Source organism: Neoarius graeffei, chromosome 25 (assembly GCF_027579695.1).
Source record: "Neoarius graeffei isolate fNeoGra1 chromosome 25, fNeoGra1.pri, whole genome shotgun sequence".
NCBI lineage: Eukaryota > Metazoa > Chordata > Actinopteri > Siluriformes > Ariidae > Neoarius > Neoarius graeffei.
In genome coordinates this window covers 22,986,381-23,008,037 of record NC_083593.1, presented here as the reverse complement: position 1 = coordinate 23,008,037, position 21,657 = coordinate 22,986,381, and the positions used below count along the sequence as shown (strand labels likewise).

At 44.8% G+C, this 21,657-nt stretch overlaps 1 protein-coding gene and 1 long non-coding RNA gene across 3 annotated transcripts; one reads left to right on the top strand and one right to left on the bottom strand.

Annotated features, from left to right (window-relative positions):
- Nucleotides 1-10,638: 10,638 nt before the first annotated feature.
- Nucleotides 10,639-20,318, bottom strand: LOC132873648 (uncharacterized). Of its 2 annotated transcripts, none has more exons than XM_060909404.1 (13): nucleotides 20,059-20,318; nucleotides 19,007-19,033; nucleotides 13,230-13,434; nucleotides 13,040-13,142; nucleotides 12,812-12,939; nucleotides 12,666-12,728; nucleotides 12,513-12,572; nucleotides 12,345-12,389; nucleotides 12,130-12,189; nucleotides 12,005-12,034; nucleotides 11,858-11,902; nucleotides 11,523-11,776; nucleotides 10,639-10,740 (listed from the first exon to the last, which is right to left on the bottom strand). In XM_060909404.1, the coding sequence occupies exons 1-13, from the start codon at nucleotides 20,227-20,229 to the stop codon at nucleotides 10,684-10,686; spliced, it is 1,248 nt and encodes a 415-aa protein (XP_060765387.1). In that variant the 5' UTR covers nucleotides 20,230-20,318; the 3' UTR covers nucleotides 10,639-10,683. The 2 variants fall into 2 exon arrangements, with proteins under 2 accessions (XP_060765387.1, XP_060765386.1); XM_060909403.1 differs by lacking the exon at nucleotides 10,639-10,740 and adding an exon at nucleotides 10,747-11,378 and having other exon boundaries at nucleotides 20,059-20,316.
- Nucleotides 11,253-12,020, top strand: LOC132873649 (uncharacterized). Its single transcript, XR_009651584.1, has 3 exons — nucleotides 11,253-11,370; nucleotides 11,483-11,508; nucleotides 11,718-12,020. It is a non-coding gene; the product is annotated as an uncharacterized LOC132873649 (long non-coding RNA).
- Nucleotides 20,319-21,657: the final 1,339 nt, after the last annotated feature.

Below are 21,657 nucleotides of genomic sequence, written 5' to 3'. Positions count from 1 at the left end.
CATGCATGAATTTTACGTTTAGTGTATGCTTAGTTTTGTATTTTGGGGGAGTAGTGTCGCCAGTTTTGTGTTAGGCTTGTAAGGGTTGATTGCAGCTTGTATGCTGTGTGGGAAATCACTGTAGCCTGTGTTGTGTGCCTCAGGGTTTTTTTTCCTTTTCTGTGTGCCTCATCTTTTTCTTATTTATTGAGCTTTATTTACAAGGCTACCTATCCCCCAATAGGCGCTAATGCTACTAATGTGGTTACATTAGTAGCATTAGCGCCTATTGGGGGATAGGTAGCCTTGTACTTGGCTACAGTGGTGTTTTGTAGTCTGTGGGTTGTCTTTGTATCTGCTTGACGTGTTAATTCGGTTAGTTCTTACTGCTGAATTATGGCAACTCCTGAAGACTATTGCTAACCCTTCTGAAGAGAGTCTAAGTTTAACTAAAGATCAGCTTTGGAAGGTGGTTGAGCATTTTGATTTATTAATTACAGCTCAGGAGAGAAAATTCTGGCCGTTAAAAGCCAATTGATTCAGAAAGCTGTGTTGAAGGAAACGGTAGCTTCAACTGAAGTGGTTGAATCAAGTATACACTGATTACAACCCATTTGGTTTTTATTGATCGAATGGGAAACCAGAATCAATGCATCATGCATTGGAGTTTAATTCTCCAGTGTTACCCGCTCAAGATTCAGTACATCAGGGGCAGGGATATCATCATCGCTGATGCGTTGTCTAGAGTTTAGTAGTGTGGGGGGTTTTTTCCTTCTATTTTCTTGTTTTTGTCTTTTCTAGACCTGTCTCTTTCTCCTAGGTGCCAGGATGAAGGAAGATGTAGTGTGTTTTCTGAAGGGAACACAAGTATGGAGAGATTTGTTTCTTTATTCGTACTCTGACACCGTGATCCATACGAATGATATAATATGCAAACGCAAGTACAAAATTTGTGACTTGTAAATTGGGATTTGCATGCATGTATCAGGTTTTGCATGTGCACCTGTACTGAAATTTTGTTTGCGTCTCCTGCGTTCTTTGTGTGAAGTGATGAATCTGCATTTGCAGATCACCCAACATGCGGATGAATCCTTGCTTGCGTAATTGAGACATTCATTTCGCACTTTTCCAATCCGATCCGCGCACACAAAGGTCTCAACCCAGACGCCAGAGGCTTGCAACCCTTCCCCCTCCAGTAGGTGGCAGTGTTGTCTGGCTCAGCTCAGAGCCGCATATCAGCTCAAGTTTCCCTCTCCATTCTTTTTCAAATTTGATCATGGCTGGACAAGTATGGAGAGATAAAGAAACAAAAAGCTCTCCATAGCTAAGACAAAGAAAAGTTTATTTTATCCCATGTATGAGGGTCATTACCGCTTTTAGTAGCACAAGTCAGGTGGTGCAATTACAGCTAATGCCACTATTACATGGATTAAATTATTTTTGATGGATTGTATTAAATGTATGCATTCCATGTAAATGAAACATTTTGTACAATTAATTGATTTACTTCACACAAAATGACATTAACAGTTCAAAAACTAAAACACCAAACACTTTGGTGGTCAGGAGCAGCGCCGGCGATTGCTATAGGCGACCTAGGCAATTGCCTAGAGCGCAAAATGTGCCCAGGGGTGCCAAGGGCGACCAAAACCCCACCAAAAAGGAGGGATGGAGTTATTGAATGGAGATGTTACCAAGTGCATCAGCGGTGTACAGTGTTTTCAACCACTGTGCTGCCGAACTCTAGTACCGCGGAACACTAGTGTGCCGTGAGAGATCACAAAGTGTACCGTGGAAAATTATAGAATGACTGTATATTGTAAATATTGGCAACAGCGTTTTAGTTTGTCACCATTTTCTATTGGTGATGTGCCTTGAGATTTTTTTCATTGAAAAAAGTGCACCCTGGCTCATGAAAGGTTGAAAACCTTTTTTTACAACACCTCTGATGCGGCTGGGGATGTAGAAATACGTGCTCCTTACCTCTGCTGTGGTGATATTATCAAGGAATTTGCCATTATAGGAAGACCAGACGAGTCCCACTGTAATGTTACTTCAATAACAAAGTACCCATAATAGCACTTTTGTTTGAAAATACAGCCCATTGATGTCCTAACAGGGTGCTTAAGTTTGCACAATTTAGAATTGTAGAATTTTTTATTCGCGTGGATCACGGTGTCTGCGAGTACGGATAATAAAGAAACAAAAATCTCTCCAATAGCAAAAAAGAAACTAAAAATAATTTGTTTATTGTCCATGCACTACACTTTGAACAGGGTGCGGAAGAGTTTTTGCCCATTATATGGAGATATGTATTGAATGTGTGGTCATTTTACTTTGACACTTTATGTGAATAATGATAACAATAATAACAATGAAAAAGATAAAAATGACTTGTTTATTGTCCATGCACCGTACATTGTTTAATAGTAATAGAATAGAGTGATTAGATTAAAGTGTTATTTAGATGTTATTAGAGGGTTTCTTTCCTTGGGGGGAGGGCGCCAAATCTCAATCTCGCCTAGGGCAGCCAAAGACCTAGAGCCGGCCCTGGTCAGGAGTGCTGCTTCACTATTAAGCAGGTGCTCTTTGGATCAGGGAGAACAGTCATTTAGAAGCTTGGTCAGATTTAACCCCAGTAGGTGTTGCAGTGTAAGTTCGGCTAACGCGTTGCGAACAAGTCGTCTTCAGAGCCAGGCCCACCACAATAAAGCCTTTTTAATCTAGCTGTGTGCCTTTGAGATTTTTGTTTCTTTATTCTCTCCATACTTGTCCAGCCATGATCAAATTTGAAAAAGAACGGAGAGGGAAACTTGTGAGCTGATATGCGGCTCTGAGCTGAGCCAGACAACACTGCCACCTACTACAGGGAGTGCAGAATTATTAGGCAAATGAGTATGTTGACCACATTACCCTCTCTATGCATGTTGGCCTACTCCAAGCTGCATAGGCTTGAAAGCCTCCTACCAATTAAGCATACCAGGTGATGTGCATCTCTGTAATGAAAAGGGGTGTGGTCTAATGACATCAACACCCTATATCAGGTGTGCAAAATTATTAGGCAACTTCCTTTCCTTTGGCAAAATTGGTCAGAAGAGGGATTTGACGGACTCAGAAAAGTCAAAAATAGTGACATATATTGCAAAGGGATGGAGCACTCTTAAAATTGCCCAGCTTTTGAAGCGTGACCATCGAACAATCAAGCGCTTCATTCAAAATAGTCAACAGGGTCGCAAGAAGCACGTTGAAAAAAATAAGGCGCAAACTAACTGCCCGTGAACTGAGGAAAGTCAAGCGTGAAGCTGCCAAGATGCCACTCGCCACCAGTTTTGCCATATTTCAGAGCTGCAACATCACTGGAGTGTCAAAAAGCACAAGGTGTGCAATACTCAGGGACACGGCCAAGGTAACAAAGGCTGAAAAACGACCACCACTGAACAAGACACAAGATGAAACGTCAAGACTGGGCCAAGAAGTATCACAAGACTGATTTTTCTAAGGTCTTATGGACAGATGAAATGAGAGTGAGTCTTGATGGGCCAGATGGATGGGCTCGTGGCTGGATCAGCAAAGGGCAGAGAGCTCCAGTCCGACTCAGACGCCAGCAAGGTGGAGGTGGGGTACTGGTATGGGCTGGTATCATCAAAGATGAGCTTGTGGGACCTTTTCGGGTTGAGGATGGCATCAAGCTCAACTCCCAGTCCTATTGTCAGTTTTTGGAAGACACCTTCAAGCAGTGGTACAGGAAGAAGTCAGCATCCTTCAAGAAAAACATGATTTTCATGCAGGACAATGCTCCATCACACGCATCGAAGTACTCCACAGCATGGCTGGCCAGAAAGGGTCTAAAGGAAGAAAGATTAATGACATGGCCTCCTTGTTCACCTGATCTGAACCCCATAGAAAACCTGTGGTCCCTCATCAAATGTGAGATCTACAAGGAGGGGAAACAGTACACATCTCTGAACAGTGTCTGGGAGGCTGTGGTTGCTGCTGCACGCAATGTTGATCGCAAACAGATCAAAACACTGACCGAATCCATGGATGGCAGGCTTTTGAGTGTCCTTGTAAAGAAAGGCGGCTATATTAGTCACTGATTTTTTTTTTTTGAATGCCAGCAATGTATATTAGTGAATGTTGAGTTGTTATATTGGTTTCCCTGGTGAAAATAAATGAGTGAAATGGGTATATGTTTGTTTTTTGTTAAGTTGCCTAATAATTATGCACAGTTATAGTCACCTGCACACACAGATATCCTCCTAAGATAGCTAAAACTAAGAAAGCCCTACTCCAACTTCCAAAAATACTCAGCTTTGATATTTGAGTCTTTTGGGTTCATCAAGAACATAGTTGTTTTTCAATAATAAAACTAATCCTCAAAAATACAACTTGCCTAATAATTCTGCACTCCCTGTAGAGGGGGAAGGGCTGCAAGCCTCTGGCGTCTGGGTTGAGACCTTTGCGTGTGCGGATTGGATTGGAAAAGTGCGAAATGAATCTCTCAATTACGCAAGCAGAAGCAAGGATTCATCCGCATGTTGGGTGATCTGCAAATGCAGATTCATCACTTCACACAAAGAACGCAGGAGACGCAAACGAAATTTCAGTACAGATGCACATGCAAAACCTGATACATGCGTGCAAATCCCAATTTACAAGTCACGAATTTTGTACTTGCGTTTGCATATTATATCATTTGCGTGGATCACGGTGTCTGAGAGTACGGATAATAAAGAAACAAAAATCTCTCCATACATAAGGTCTGTCTTGTTTTGTTGAGGTTTTGTTTTCAACAAACCTCTTTTTAGGGAGGGAGGTGTGATGACCCCCTTGGGCCCCCTTCAGGCACCAGTCTGCCAGTGCACGGGTAGGCCTGGGCCTGACTGATTAGGCTAGATCATTAAGTACACCTGTGTAGGTGGTACGGCCTATAAGGTGGGGTCTCTCTCCCTCTCTGGTAGGCACTTTCTTTCTTTGTGTGGGCACTCTTTGTCCTCTTGTTTTCTGGCTTTTTGCTCTCTTCCCCCCCCCCCCCCCCCCTTCTTTTTGCCTCAACATTTACCATATACTGACACAAACACACATTCACTCAGGCACGACCATCACTACAGTCATACCCTAGATACTTTTTGAGTTGATTTATATTTTGCATTGGTTAATAAACGTATTTTTGTTTGAACTTTAAACCCTTGTGTTGTGTCCCCCTTCTTATGTTGTGGTGTGTGAATGAGCCCATGCCATAACTTTAAAAAGCGCAAACTGCTCATTTCTGTATGGCCAGCCTCCAGAAATCAGAATAGCTATTAAGTTTTTTGACCAAATCACATCGGGGTCACCAGTTAATGTCTTGGAAGTTTGTACTGCAAAAGTAGGCTAAAAATATACTTGCATGAAAGAAGTTGCCTTAAAACGCTTTTATTGCACAGAACCAATGCAAGCATGAGTGATTCCCAGAAAAACACTGGAATCTAAGCTCCCTCCATTAGTTTCTAAGCAGTGGCCCCTTTTGGGGGACCTGCCCTAGGACTACCCCAGGACTGTTCCAAAACAAAATGGCAGCTCCTATTAAAATCATTGTAAAAGGACTTTGTTTGAAACACAGACTTCTAGTTGGCTGCCCAGTATGGGGCTTCTCATTGGCTAAAGTATATTTCCCCACTATTTTTCAAAAGATAGCCAGACCTACTCCTGTGATGACCTGGCGACTTGTCGAGGGTGTACCCTGCCTTTTGCCTGTAGTCAGCTGGGATAGGCTCCAGCTTGCCTGCAACCCTGTAGAACAGGATAAAGCGGCTAGAGATGAGATGAGAACCCGACCTACTTATTTCTTACCATATGGCATTTTAAGGGTTTTACTAAATGACGAGTCTGTGTTTGTCACACAAAATGCCTTTACAAAATAATCAATGTTGGAGAATACAATAGTCTCTCTCTCTCTCACTCACTCACGCACACGCACGCACAAGGTCCTTGTCAGGGTGCGGGCACTTATGGATGCAGGGGAGAGTGGGAGAAGCAAACTGCAGATAAAGCCAAAACAGTAGACTAGAATCATTGTCAAAGAGATGGGCGGAGGTCGGTTGATTGACAACCGGAATGTCGGAGGCTAGACTAAGAGACGAGGTCAGGGAAACCGCAAACAAAGGTTGAATAGCGAACTGGCAGGCAGAAAGTAAACACCGCCGTACAACAGGAGATGAACAGTGAACAATACTTCACGTTGAATGAGAGTGGAGCTTAACCCTAGCGGAGCTGATTAAGGTGGAAATGAGTGGCAGGTGTACTTAAGCTGGAGACAGAGGGCACTGTGGTTCATGGGAAGTGTAGTTCATGGTGGCCATGCTTGGAGGCTGTTTCAAGCTTGCACTCGACACTGTTGCTGACAGTCCTCTAAACATTTAAACTCTGTACTTAAGCTCACCTTAAAGGGGCTTAATGTTAAAATGCTTCCCAAGTACAACATAATCATAAATTATTTAGCATGAATACAATTTCACCATGATCTCAATTTCACCAGGATTTCAAAAATAATTGTAGCAAGCTAAAACAATTTCTGTCTCTCAGCTGTATGTCCCCCCCCCCCCCCCCATAAAATATTGAAATGGGAGAGCAGTCTTTCTAAACTACCTAACAATGGATGAAAGAAAAGATAACTGTGGCTACACAGACGAGAATGTTAACACCACTGATGCTCCCAAGATAGACAATCTACGGGAATCCTAACACATTCTGATGCCCTCAGAGACAAAATACTCTCATATAGCTACAGTGCCTTGAAATAGTATTCATACCCCTTAAACTTTATCACATTTTTTTCCACCTTACAACCACAAACTTAAAAGTTTTTATTGAGGATTTTGTGATAGACCAACACAGAGTAGCACATAATTGTGAAGTGAAATGAAAATGATAAATGGTCTTCAAAATTTTAAACAAATAATGTGGTGTGCATTAGTATTCAGCCCCTTGTACTCTGATACCTCTAAATACAATCCAGTGCAATCAATTGCCTTCAGAAGTCATCTAATTAGTTAAGAGTCCTACTGTGTGTAATTTACTCTCAGCATAAATACACTTGTTCTGTGAAGGCCTCAGTGGTTTGTTAGAGAACACTGAAGAACAAACAGCATCATGAAGACCAAAGAACTCACCAGACAGGTCAGGGATAAAGTTCTGGAGAAGTTTAAAGCAGGGTTAGGTTATAAAAACATATCCCAAGCTCTGAACATCTCAAGAAGCACTGTTCAATCCACCATTCAAAAATGGAAAAAGCATGGCACAACTCCAAACCTACCAAGACATGGCCGTCCACCTAAACTGACAGAACGAGCAAGGAGAGCACTGGTCAGAGAAGCAGCCAAGAGGCCCATGATCACTCTGGAGGAGCTGCAGAAATCCACAGCTCAGGTGGGAGAATCTGTGCACAGGACAACTATAAGTCGTACACTCCACAAATCTGGCCTTTTTGGAAGAGTGGCAAGAAGAAAGCCATTGTTGAAAGACAGGCATAAGAAGTCCTGTTTGCAGTTTGTCAGAAACCATGTAGGGGACATAGCAAACATGTGGAAGAAGGTGCTTTGGTCAAATAAGACCAAAGTTGAACTTTTTGGCCTAAATGTGTGGCGGAAAACTAACACTGCTCATCACCCTGCACACACCATCCCCACTGTGAAACATGGTGGTGGCAGCATCATGCTATAGGGATGCTTTTCTTCAGCGGGGACGGGGAAGCTGGTCAGAGTTGATGGGAAGATGGATGGAGCTAAATACAGGGCAATCCTGGAAGAAAACCTGTTGGAGGCTGCAAAAGACTTGAGACTGGGAAGGAGATTCACCTTCCAGCAAGACAATGACCCTAAACATACAGCCAGAGCTACAATGGAATGGTTTAGATAAAAGAATATTCATGTGTTAGAATGGCCCAGTCAAAGTCCAGACCTAAATCCCATTGAGCATCTGTGGCAAGACTTGAAAATTGCTGTTCACAGACGCTCTCCATCCAATCTGGCTGAGCTTGAGCTATTTTGCAAAGAAGAATGGGCAAAAATTTCAGTGTCTAGATGTGCAAAGTTGGTAGAGACATACCACAAAAGACTTGCAGCTGTAATTGCAGCAAAAGGTGGCTCTACAAAGGATTGACGCAGGGAGGCTGAATACTAATGCACACCACATTTTTCAGATTTTTATTTGTTTAAAATTTTGAAGACCATTTATCATTTTCGTTTCACTTCACAATTATGTGCTACTCTGTGTTGGTCTATCACATAAAATCTTAATAAAAAACTTTTAAGTTTGTGGTTGTAAGGTGGAAAAATGTGAAAAAGTTCAAGAGGTATGAATACTTTTTCAAGGCACTGTAGGTGGTGATATGTAAAGGGGTGCATTATGAGCATCTGACTGACACTTTATTTTTGACCAGGTGTAACAGGAATCAGCGCCACTGAGTGAGAACGACTATTGGCTCTCTACAAATAACTATTATTATTATTATTATTATTATGAACTAATGTTGTGCATTTTGTGAAAAAAGACAATTTGCTATATCTCAAATAGACATTCTAATATGCATGTGCATTAAACCTCAGTCTTCACAGTTTGCACTTCACACTTTAGAGATAGAAAGGTAACTTTATCTACAGTGGGGCAAAAAAGTATTTAGTCAGTCACCAATTGTGCAAGTTCTCCTACTTAAAAAGATGAGAGAGGCCTGTAATTTTCATCATAGGTATATCTCAACTATGAGAGACAAAATGAGAAAAAAAAATCCAGAAAATCACATTGTCTGATTTTTAAAGAATTTATTTGCAAATTATGGTGGAAAATAAGTATTTGGTCAATAACAAAAGTTCATCTCAATACTTTGTTATATACCCTTTGTTGGCAATGACAGAGGTCAAACGTTTTCTATAAGTCTTCACAAGGTTTTCACACACTGTTGCTGGTATTTTGGCCCATTCCTCCATGCAGATCTCCTCTAGAGCAGTGATTGTTTTGGGGCTGTCGCTGGGCAACATGGACTTTCAACTCCCTCCAAAGATTTTCTATGGGGTTGAGATCTGGAGACTGGTTAGGCCACTCCAGGACCTTGAAATGCTTCTTACGAAGCCACTCCTTCGTTGCCCGGGCGGTGTGATTGGGATCATTGTCATGCTGAAAGACCCAGCCACGTTTCATCTTCAATGCCCTTGCTGATGGAAGGAGGTTTTCACTCAAAATCTCATGATACATGGCCCCATTCATTCTTTCCTTCACACGGATCAGTCGTCCTGGTCCCTTTGCAGAAAAACAGCCCCAAAGCATGATATTTCCACCCCCATGCTTCACAGTAGGTATGGTGTTCTTTGGATGCAACTCAGCATTCTTTCTCCTCCAAACACGACAAGTTGAGTTTTTACCAAAAAGTTCTATTTTGGTTTCATCTGACCATATGACATTCTCCCAATCCTCTTCTGGATCATCCAAATGCTCTCTAGCAAACTTCAGACGGGCCTGGACATGTACTGGCTTAAGCAGGGGGACATGTCTGGCACTGCAGGATTTGAGTCCCTGGCGGCGTAGTGCGTTACTGATGGTAGCCTTTGTTACTTTGGTCCCAGCTCTCTGCAGGTCATTCACTAGGTCCCCCTGTGTGGTTCTGGGATTTTTGCTCACCGTTCTTGTGATCATTTTGACCCCACGGGGTGAGAGCTTGCGTGGAGCCCCAGATCGAGGGAGATTATCAGTGGTCTTGTATGTCTTCCATTTTCTAATAATTGCTCCCACAGTTGATTTCTTCGCACCAAGCTGCTTACCTATTGCGGATTCAGTCTTCCCAGCCTGGTGCAGGTCTACAATTTTGTTTCTGGTGTCCTTTGACAGCTCTTTGGCCTTGGCCATAGTGGAGTTTGGAGTGTGACTGTTTGAGGTTGTGGACAGGTGTCTTTTATACTGATAATGAGTTCAAACAGGTGCCATCCCAGATAGCAGAGGGTCGTTGATTCGACGTGGAATCATCGGCATGTTCTTCGACCTATACGCCGTCGAATCACCGTCGATCACCGACGTTGATTCAACACCGCTTTGCTCATACGAGTTTCCGTTGAAACGACGTTGAAAAGTGGCTGGTGGTCAACAGAGAATAGACCCCCTTTCACCCTTTATTCAACTACGTATTTCGGTCGATTTATAGTTGAATTTTCGGCGATGATTCATCCAACTTTACTTCCTGTTTTATGTACAACAGGAAGGCTACAAATTAAGCAAAACAGGCTAAATTAAACTAGCTAACAATAAAGCATCGGAGCTCTTGCCTAGGATGAACACACATTACTTCAACCATGAAGGTGAACATTTATATCAATGTGCGTAGGCTACGTCCTGTTTTATGTACAACAGGATATAAAAAATGCATGCACCAATGCACCCCTCCTAATGTTTGTCAAGCTATGTAATAAGGCATACATTTTACCATTTATAAGGAACAGAACACACTTGAACAAGTTCTTAGAAACATTTTCGGATTTATTTACAAATGTACGATTTTGTAGCCTACTCCTGCGGCGCAGACACCTGTACATGGAAACAGAAAAACATAACCGAAATTAATTTGATGCAGCATTGACAAAGAAAGTCAGCAGTAGGCTACTGGTTTCAAAATGAAATGCCACCCTACATCACGTCTCCTCATTCCTCCCTCTCTCTCTGGCGCATATTTCAGCCACTTCTTCACGGCGTCACTGAAATTGGCGCGCGTGCTCCCTGGCAGCTGCTTTTGTAGAGCATCTGAAAGAAAAAGAACAAAACATTGAGAATTTGCATGGTGATAATTGTTTAAGTTTGAGTTGGGAAGACTATGTCACACTCTAGTGGTAGGTGGCAAGTAATGGCACGAGTACAGAAAATATATGTAAAAATCAGAAACCATAGGTGTGAATCTTGTGACAATTAAAACGGGATTTAAAAATAATAATAGTAGTAATTTCCCCATTGACAAAGCGGAAATAGAAATGCCACTACCAAACCGTTCGTCACTCAGTCAGCCTCCCTGGACTTGCCTGCACACCTGCTTTTTCTGAGTAAGGCGCCTGGTAAGTTTCTTAATCCTTTGCATCTTTCACAATATGTTTGTCATTGTCATTATAATCGTAATGTTACAGTTAGTGAAGGAGTTGTTAAAGAACATTTAGAAGTAGTGTGCAAGTACTTGCGACAGCTTTCTATTTTACCCTCTTTTACAGCTTTGTGCACATGCATAACCTATCAAACAGGACATCATGCATTTTGGTGTCCTTAAAGGCAGTTTTTTCCCCCTTTCCAGCCCAGTTGAACTGGCTGGCCAAGCTGTTGTCCAGGAGGCTACGCAGCATCCGCCTCACCGTGACCCCTACATCAGTTCCGCCACAAAGGGCTAAGGTAGACACCTGATAGAATAAAATGTAGCATGAAGACAATGTGAAAGTATTCAGTGTTTATCATTGTTTCATTGATTCACAACGACATTAAATATTTCTGTTTCCTTTTGCAGGTGTTGCAGATGATTGGAAAAGAAAGGTAAGAATAAGTACCATCAGCTGCTTTTGTTTGGCATCTTCCTTGACCAGGGCCTCTGCTGCCAAAAACTCCTCCATGGTGGAGAGTGGGAGCTTGGTAAGGGGTGATGTCTGGGGTGTGTCTTGTCTCCCCATCTCTCTCCTTTGGGCCCTGACCTCTTGCTCCAGCCTTCCTATCATCCCCTTCATCTCCCTGTTTTCCCCCTTCAGCTCCCTGATTTCCTCCCTCAGCTGGCCAAGGAGAGAGATCACGGTGCTGATGCCCATGTCTGTTAAGTAACATGAAACATTAGGACTTTTGTTACCCATTGCTTGTCATTTTTGAAAAGTGATTACAGTTGAGGACTCACCACGCAGCAACTCATTGTTCCCCTGTTGGGATGGCAGAGGTGTGGCTGAAATATCAGAGTACAATTTAGTTCACTGCAGGGTGCTTAATTTAAATGTCTGTTCTAAATTGACAATTTTCATGTTGATTGATTTCCTCTTTGACTTACCATGGAAGCGGTGACGTGGCTGGGGTGAATCTGAAAAATTGTATGGTCAGTTGATCAGAACACATCTACATAGATGTTTTTTTTTTTAGTCGTTTATGGCATAAATCAAGGCAATGTATAGTTACCATGGGTTAGTGGCTGACTGTGATGTAGGGGGCCTGGCGGGGTTTCTGACGACGGTAAATCTGAAAAATAGTAAGCAGTCAGTTTCCCTCCCTCAGCTGGCCAAGGAGAGCAATGACTGTGTTGATGGCCATGTCTGTTAAGTAACACCAAACATTAGGAGTTTTATTTCACATTGCTGGTAATTTATGACCAGTGAATACAGTTGTGGACTCACCACGCAGCAACTGATTGTTCACCTGTCGCAACGGCAGAGGTGAAGCTGAAATGTCAGAGAGTACAATTTTGTTCACATTTAGTTTAAAACACATCTACAGTACATAGACATTTTTTGTTTGTTTTTTTTCAGTCATTTATGGCATAAATCAAGGCAATGTATAGTTACCATGGGTTAGTGGCTGGCTGTTAAGTACAAGGCCTGGCGGGGTTTCTGACGGCAGTGAATCTGAAAAATAGTAAGCAGTCAGTTGATCAAAACATCTTCACTTACTTACTGGTATTTTAGTTTCTGGCATAAATAAAGGAAATGCATAGTTACCATGAGTTAATGGCTGGCTGTGAAGGAACTGGCTGGCTGGGTGTCTACTGGCTGACTGGGTGTCTAAAGACGGAAATGAAATCATTATTATTTCAGACAAGTTCTAGGTCTTCAGTAGAACAACAACAAGTGGTACAGATAGTCACCTTCATTAAGGGAGGGGAATTGCCACTCGCTGTCCAGCTGAGTGGCGTCAATAGATGGTGGCCTCCTCCCCTTACGCCTTGGTTGTGCCTCCTCCTCGCTGTCCTCCTCAAAATACCTTTTGTTTGGACTTTAAAATAAACACAGGACCTTACTGCCACAGCTCAAAACACAAACGAAACTGTACTTGAACTTATAACTGCAAGTTGTGATTTAAAAAGAATTTTTACCGTCTTTTCCTGGGCCCCATCTCACCATCAGACTGCAGGTCTGCTGTAAGGCAGCCTTCCTCCAGCGATCGGTTGAGGCAAGACCTGGCTTTGGCAAAGGTGGCTGAAAGGGAAGGCAGTCTTAATGATATTGGCTTAATGCAATATTGAAGTATTGTCATTGGTTTAATGAAGTAGCTATGCAGCTCACCACAGGTTGTCAGCACCCTGATTTTTGGGTGGAATTGCCGTCCTTGTCCCGGGGGGATGGAGTTCATGGCGGCCTTCTCAGCTTTTTGGCCACTATAGGGTGGCCAGTAGCATCCCACTTCTCCGTCCACCTCTACCACCCAGCTGAGCGGCACAACTGCTGCACTCTGGTCCTGGAATTCCACCAAGTTCCAAAGCTGTGCCATCTATAATAAAAATAATAATAAAACAAAGCACTCCATGGAAAGGATAGTTAGTGCCTGCCATCCAGCTGGAGTACTCCAACTGTCCAGATTCTAATGTAAAAGTAAATGTGTTCTTTGTGTGTGTGTGGTTTTTTTTTTTCTTTTTCTCCCCATATAGGTTTACGAATGGTGACGAAGAGGGATTGCCACAAAGGTCTCTCCATCTGGGAACAACACACATTTGCCCTGGACAACCTCAAGCTGGTCAACGTTAAGGCGGCTCGTCTCTCGTCTCTCGTCTTCTTCCGCTTATCCAGGACCGGGTCGCGGAGGCAGCAGTCTAAGCATGGAAGCCCAAACTTCCCTTTCCCCAGACACCTCGGCCAGCTCCTCGGGAAGAACACCGAGGCGTTCCCAGGCCAGCCGAGAGACATAGTCCCTCCAGCGTGTCCTGGGTCTTCCCCGGGGCCTCCTCCCGGGGGGACATGCCTGGAACACCTCCCCAGGGAGGCGTCCAGGAGGCATCCGAAAAAGATGCCCGAGCCACCTCAGCTGGTTCCTCTCGATGTGAAGGAGCAGCGGCTCTACTCCGAGCTCCTCCCGAGTGACTGTGCTTCTCACCCTATCTCTAAGGGAGCGCCCAGCCACCCTGCGAAGGAAACTCATTTCAGCCGCTTGTATCCGCGATCTTGTTCTTTCTGTCATTACCCAAAGCTCATGACCATAGGTGAGAGTCGGAACGTAGATCGACCGGTAAATTGAGAGCTTCGCCTTTTGGCTCAGCTCCTTCTTCACCACGACGGACCGGTAAAGCGACCGCATCACTGCGGAGGCTGCACCGATCCGCCTGTCGATCTCACGCTCCATCCTTCCCTCACTCGTGAACAAGATCCCGAGATACTTAAACTCCTCCACTTGAGGCAGGACTTCTCCACCAACCTGGAGAGGGCAAGCCACCCTTTTCCGGTCGAGAACCATGGCCTCGGACTTGGAGGTGCTGATTCTCATCCCAGCCGCTTCACACTCGACTGCAAACCGCCCCAGTGCATGCTGAAGGTCCTGGTTTGAAGAAGCCAACAGGACAACATCATCCGCAAAAAGCAGAGATGAAATCCTGTGGTTCCCAAACAGGATTCCTTCCGGCCCCTGGCTGCGCCTAGAAATTCTGTCCATAAAAATTATGAACAGAACCGGTGACAAAGGGCAGCCCTGACGGAGTCCAACATGCACTGGGAACAGGTCTGACTTACTGCCGGCAATGCGAACCAGACTCCTGCTCCGTTCGTACAGGGACTGGACAGCCCTTAGCAAAGAGCCCCGAACCCCATACTCCCGAAGCACCCCCCACAGAATACCACGGGGGACACGGTCGAATGCCTTCTCCAGATCCACAAAGCACATGTGGACTGGTTGGGCAAACTCCCATGAACCCTCGAGCACCCTATAAAGGGTATAGAGCTGGTCCAGTGTTCCGCGACCAGGACGAAAACCGCATTGTTCCTCCTGGATCCGAGGTTCGACTATTGGTCGAATTCTCCTCTCCAGTACCCTGGAGTAAACTTTCCCTGGGAGGCTGAGAAGTGTGATTCCCCTATAATTGGAGCACACTCTCCGGTCCCCTTTCTTAAAAAGAGGGACCACCACCCCAGTCTGCCACTCCAGAGGCACTGTCCCCGACCGCCACGCGATGTTGCAGAGGCGTGTCAACCAAGACAGCCCCACAACATCCAGAGACTTGAGATACTCAGGGCGGATCTCATCCACCCCCGGTGCCTTGCCACCGAGGAGCTTGCAAACCACCTCAGTGACTTCGGCTTGGGTAATGGACGAGTCCACCTCTGAGTCATCAGCCTCAGTCTCCTCAGTGGAAGACATGACGGTGGGATTGAGGAGATCCTCAAAGTATTCCTTCCACCGCCCGACAATGTCCCCAGTCGAGGTCAACAGCTCCCCACCCGCACTGTAAACAGTGTTGGCAGAGTACTGCTTCCCCCTCCTGAGGCGCCGGACGGTTTGCCAGAATTTCTTCGAGGCCGACCGATAGTCCTTCTCCATGGCCTCCCCAAACTCCTCCCAGTTCCGAGTTTTTGCCTCCGCAACTGCCCGAGCTGCAGCACGCCTGGCCTGCCGATACCCGTCGGCTGCCTCAGGAGTCCTGGAGGTCAACATGGCCCGATAGGACTCCTTCTTCAGCTTGACGGCATCCCTTACTTCCGGTGTCCACCACCGGGTTCGGGGATTGCCGCCACGACAGGCACCGGAGACCTTGCGGCCACAGCTCCGAACAGCTGCATCCACAATGGAGGTAGAGAACATGGTCCACTCAGACTCAATGTCCCCCGCCTCCCTCGGAAGCTGGGAAAAGCTCTCCCGGAGGTGGGAGTTAAAGACCTCCCCAACAGAGTGCTCGGCCAGACGTTCCCAGCAGACCCTCACCATATGTTTGGGCCTGCCAGGTCTGTCCAGCTTCCTCCTCCGCCAGCGGATCCAACTCACCACCAGGTGGTGATCAGTTGACAACTCAGCCCCTCTCTTCACCCGAGTGTCCAAGACATAGGGTCGGAGATCAGATGACACGACTACAAAGTCGATCATCGACCTCCGACCTAAGGTGTCCTGGTGCCACGTGCACTTATGGACACCCCTATGCTCGAACATGGTGTTCGTTATGGACAAACTGTGACTAGCACAGAAGTCCAATAACAAAACACCACTCGGGTTCAGATCGGGGAGGCCGTTCCTCCCAACCACGCCCCTCCAGGTGTCACTGTCATCGCCCACGTGAGCATTGAAGTCCCCCAGTAGCACAATGGAGTCCCCAGTCTGAGCACCCCTCAGTACCTCTCCCAGGGACTCCAAGAAGGCTGGATACTCTATACTGCTATTTGGCCCGTAGGCACAAACAACAGCAAGAGCCCTCTCCCCAATCCGAAGGCGCAGAGAGGCGACCCTCTCGTTCACTGGGGTAAACTCCAACACATGGCGGCTGAGCTGGGGAGCTATAAGGAAGCCCACACCAGCCCGCCGCCGCTCACCACGGGCGACTCCAGAGAAGTGGAAAGTCCAGCCCCTCTCAAGGAGCTGGGTTCCAGAGCCCAAGCTGTGCGTGGAGGTGAGCCCGACTATCTCTAGCCGGTACCTCTCAACCTCCCGCACAAGCTCAGGCTCCTTCCCCCCCAGCGAAGTGACATTCCATGTCCCAACAGCCAGCCGCTGTGTCCGGGGATCAGGTCGTCGAGGCCCCTGCCTTCGACTGCCACCCAATCCACACTGCACCAAACCCCTACTGCTACCTCTGTGGGTGGTGAACCCACAGGAGGTCGGGCCCACGTCACCTCTTCGGGCTGAGCCCGGCCGGGCCCCATGGGCAAAGGCCCGGCCACCAAGCGCTCGCATACGAGCCCCAACCCCGGGCCTGGCTCCAGGGTGGGGCCCCGGCTGCGTCCTACCGGGCGACGTCACGGTCCTGGATTTTTCCTCCATAGGGGTTTTTTGGTGAACTGCTCTTGGTCTGGCCTGTCACCTAGGACCTGTCTGCCTTGGGAAACCCTAACAGGGGCATAATGCCCCCGACAACATAGCTCCTAGGATCATTCAAGCACACAAACCCCTCCACCACAATAAGGTGGCAGTTCTAGGAGGGGTTTAAGGCAGCTGTCTATGCCAAATACTCTGTAGCAGCCAATGCTTTTGGAGGGGCAAGGATAGTGGAAATATGACTCCCTCCTCTTGAATTTCATGTAAACCACAAAGACAGAGTCACAATGTTTAATTATGTTTTTCACCATTACGATTTCATTTTTAATCACTAGGCAATCATCGCCCTGCTTTGAAGAAAAACAGAAATCATTGAAATGCACTTTTTTAAATTGCTGGCCGGAACTTAAGTGTTGGGGTAATGGGCCCTCCTGGTGTGGGTGTAACAGCTGTGGTTGTGTAGGTGGTGGTGGAACTAAACGAACTGGCTCCTCTGAAAGGCGTTTGACAACCTGTTGTAAAGGTTGAGATGGCTTGCGTAGCATTTTTTTTAGTTTACCCAAATAATTCTCGTAAGGAAAGGATGAGATGTTGTTTAAGGAACCATACAGGCGGTACTCATGTGTCAGATGTATTGTTTGATGTACGCTAAACACAATCTCGTCTTTACCATACACCTCTCCAAAATGCTTCACAAAAGCCATTAACAATTTTTCGCAAAAACAAACCATACTTTCAGAAATGTTTGGTGTGAGTAGCAAAAACATGGCCACAGAAAACAACATGAAGTTTTCATAGAGATCTTGTGGAAGAATGTCCCTCAGAACTACTGGCCCACTGTAAATCATAAATTGCCGCAGCTCTGCCGCTTTCCACCTATCAATTTCGGCGAGTTCACGGGGTTTTCGTGCAAATTCAGCTGGAGTATAGGGACGAAGCTGTATCAACTTTTCAGAGATGGCTTTAATGGCTCTTGTAGGCTGCCTTGTGGAGTTTTTCCCCCTCATCCAAAAATGTATCAACTTTTTCGTAACGCCTAGGCAACATAAATGCATGTAATCTATTGGGAAGGCAGACACCATTTTCACCAGACCAGTCAGAGGACTTCTGTTGATGTGGTGGTCCTCATCTACCATATTTTCAAACTCCTCGTCTGACCTTAGCCTAACATCAGTGTCTGGATACGTCATTTTTTTCTGCCAAATACCAGTCTGATAGCACTTATCGCATCCGGAGTACCCATTATGGCATTTAATTTGTTTTACAAATGCTCGAGCAGGAGCATTACAAATGAAGGATGAAATGGCCACCCTCAGCTTTCTACCTCCAAATGTTACCCCACTGCAAAGCAGAGCAGATAGGTCTTTAACAAACTGCGTCAGATAATCAAACACATTGGAGAGTTTTCCAGGGCCACAAAAGATGCCAACTAAAAACGGTGTTCTGGTGTAATCGCAATCAATCAGTGCCAAAATAGGCCAAAACTGAAGCTTGGTGCTTTTGAAAATAGGGAGACCATCGATGTTAAATTGAAGTCTTATTGTTTGAATAACATCTGGTAAATGGATGGTGCTTAATTTGGACAAAATTCCCTTTGCCAAGCCAAAATGGTAGTATTCCCCATTACCTACAGTCTGTAATGGTACTGCAGGCTTAGTGCCCAATAAGGTCCAAGCATCCTGGGGCAGTTCAGGGTGGCTTGTTCTCAAAATGGTCAACAGAGCAGTAATGGCAATCAAAGGCACAGAGAATGATGCAGCCCAGTGTTTTAATTTTTGGTGAAGCCCTGACTCTTCAAAAGAGTCACCATCAATATGACTGTCACCCTCTGAAGACATGCTACTGCTGTCAGACTCTGCATCACTGCACCCTCCCAACTCAACAGAATCTCCACCATCCTCATCTAAACCCATTGATGATGCAGGCCTGGGAGAGACTGGAGGAGCAAGAGAGACTGGAGGAGCAAGAGAGACTGGAGGAGCATGATTACGCAGAGCTGACTCAAAATCGGACAGAATCTGCCTTTCTAACATTTCAGTAGCCTTCAAAACACGTCTTCTTTTTGACCAATAAGAAGCCATATTCTCTCCCCTAAAGAAATAAATGACTGCAGTACCTTTTGAGGGAATGTCGTGGTAGTGGTCTTCAGGTTCCATTGAGGTAAACATAGGGGGGGACAAAGACAACATTTACGTCATTACATTTGAAATAACCTTACACACACACACACACACACACACACACACACACACACACACACACAGGTCAAACAATTGTTTTACAGAAAGTTCTGTTTTAACACCAACAATGTTTTAATGCTTGGATTAATGTTGTAATGGCTGCGACCCATCGGCCTACAGTGTTACAAAACTTAGAGTTTAAATCTAGCATGTAGGCCTAGGTTGCATGTTGTTTTGAGCTGACCTGTTCATTTGTGTAGCCATGGCGGCCATGAACTTCAAAGATTATCCAGGCTACTTCTGTAGTGACCACTTTGTTTGAGGTACCACGAACGAAATTGCTTATATTCCCTCAACTCATACAAGAAACATGCAGAAACAATGCATCTGCATGTTTGTTTCAAGTGGACACGTACGCGCACACACATTTACGCCATTACATTTGAAATAACCTTACACACACACACACACACACACACACAGATCAAACAATTGTTTTATAGAAAGTTCTGTTTTAACACCAACAATGTTTTAATGCCTGGATTCATGTTGTAATGGCTGCGACCCATAGGCCTACAGTGTTACAAAGCCCAGCCCCCACAAGCTAGGTGTAGGCTAGCTACCGGTTATAACCGCGGCCTGTATACTCGATTGAAATGCTTTTTTTTTCCAAGACCACAACTATGACCAGTTTTCGGCTAAACAATGCATCTGCATGTTTATTGTATGAATTGAGGGAATATAAGCAAAGTTGGTCGTGGTACCTCAAAGAAAGGTCACTAGAAAAGCGTTGGTAGCCTGGATAATGTTTAAAGTTCATGGCCGTGACCCAAACACAAAGCCGCTACACAAAATAACAGGTCGGCTCACAACGACATGCAACCTAGACCTATGGCGTAGGCGATATGACTGAAGTTCATCTTCTTAAACTGCTTGAAATTGTATTTAAAATTCCCTTTACTAATAGCGACTGAATAATGGTACGTACCAGATGTCCAGGGATGAATGAAAAAGTAGCGTCTATCAGCAGGCCGATCCACAAGAGAGTCGCGTTCCAACTAGTGTTGAAGTTAACCTGCAGCCAGTATACAGTAACGCAAATGACGTCATGCAGTAAACAACGGTGCATTATGGGATAGCATGGGTCATCCAACGACATCGCAATAGGCCTGCCCTTCTTTTTAAATCATGCCTTGAAATCAACAAACTGTAAAAAAAAAAAACTTTCATAGAAGGTCAAATATTGCTGAGTTCAGACAGTAGACCTAAATTGGTTTTATTCCTTTTTTCATCATTTACTTATCGTTTACTTGCCATTATCACTTAGCCTATATAGGCCTACTTATATCATTTACTCGTGTCTATGTGTAAGCAGCATAAGACAGACAGACACACACAAGTGGCAATTTATATTCTGAGCAATCCTACCCATGTTGAAAACTGGCCGGCAAAAGTGACGATGGTTCAACGTCGTATATTCAACCTTCTCTGACGGTCGACAGATCAACCTTTACCCACGTTGATTCAACGGTGACAAATCGACCCTCTCAGACGGCAGAGAAATCGACGTTTCACGGCGCCGTTTCAACGTTGATTTTCTGACGTACGACGGAAACCGACCATTCTGACCAAAACTCTACGTCGTTTCAACGACCCTCTGCTATCGGGGATTAATACAGGTAACGAGTGGAGGACAAAGGAGCCTCTTAAAGAAGTTGTTACAGGTCTGTAAGAACCAGAAATCTTGCTTGTTTGTAGGTGACCAAATGCTTATTTTACCGAGGAATTTACGAATTAATTCATTAAAAATCCTACAATGTGATTTCCTGGATTCTTTCCCCCCATTCTGTCTCTCATAGTTGAAGTGTACCTATGATGAAAATTACAAGCCTCTCTCATCTTTTTAAGTGGGAGAACTTGCACAATTGGTGGCTGACTAAATACTTCTTTGCCCCACTGTATGTTTTTGCCTTTCAGATTTTTCAAGTTTAGGTCATAAAAATAATTTTCCCTGACACTCAATTATTTTTGTTTAGTGAACTGAAAGCTACTGAATTCGAATCACAGACTTCCAATTTTATTAGTTTTTTTCTTTTTTCTTTTTTTTTTTAAATAGAACAATTAAAGAATTTAGGGCCACATGGCCCTAAATTCTCTGCTATTTTTTCTTGCTTCACTATGACACAATACAAAATACTAGGTCATGCATCACGTGGTGGGCTTTCCCCATTTGCACAAGGCATTATGGTTACCATAGTGGTTAGCGTGTCTGCCTCTTGACAGGGAGATCACGAGTTCTACTAGCGGTTGGGTCATACCAAAGACCATCATAAAAATGGTACCTACTACCGTCTGGCAAGGCATGCTGCAATACAGATGCAAGTGGGGAAGTCAAACTCTCACGGTTACAGGGCTATTGAAATGGAGATTAGCGCCACACCCTTATGCCTCAAAGAGCTGGTTTGTACTGGGCCAGTAGACTGCCTGAGAAGACTAGATTCTGGCGTGAGAGGGACTGACTTTTTTTATTTGGACTTTTCTGCAGAGCTAGTAAGTTATTAACCTTGTGGAACACCAAACTTTACTT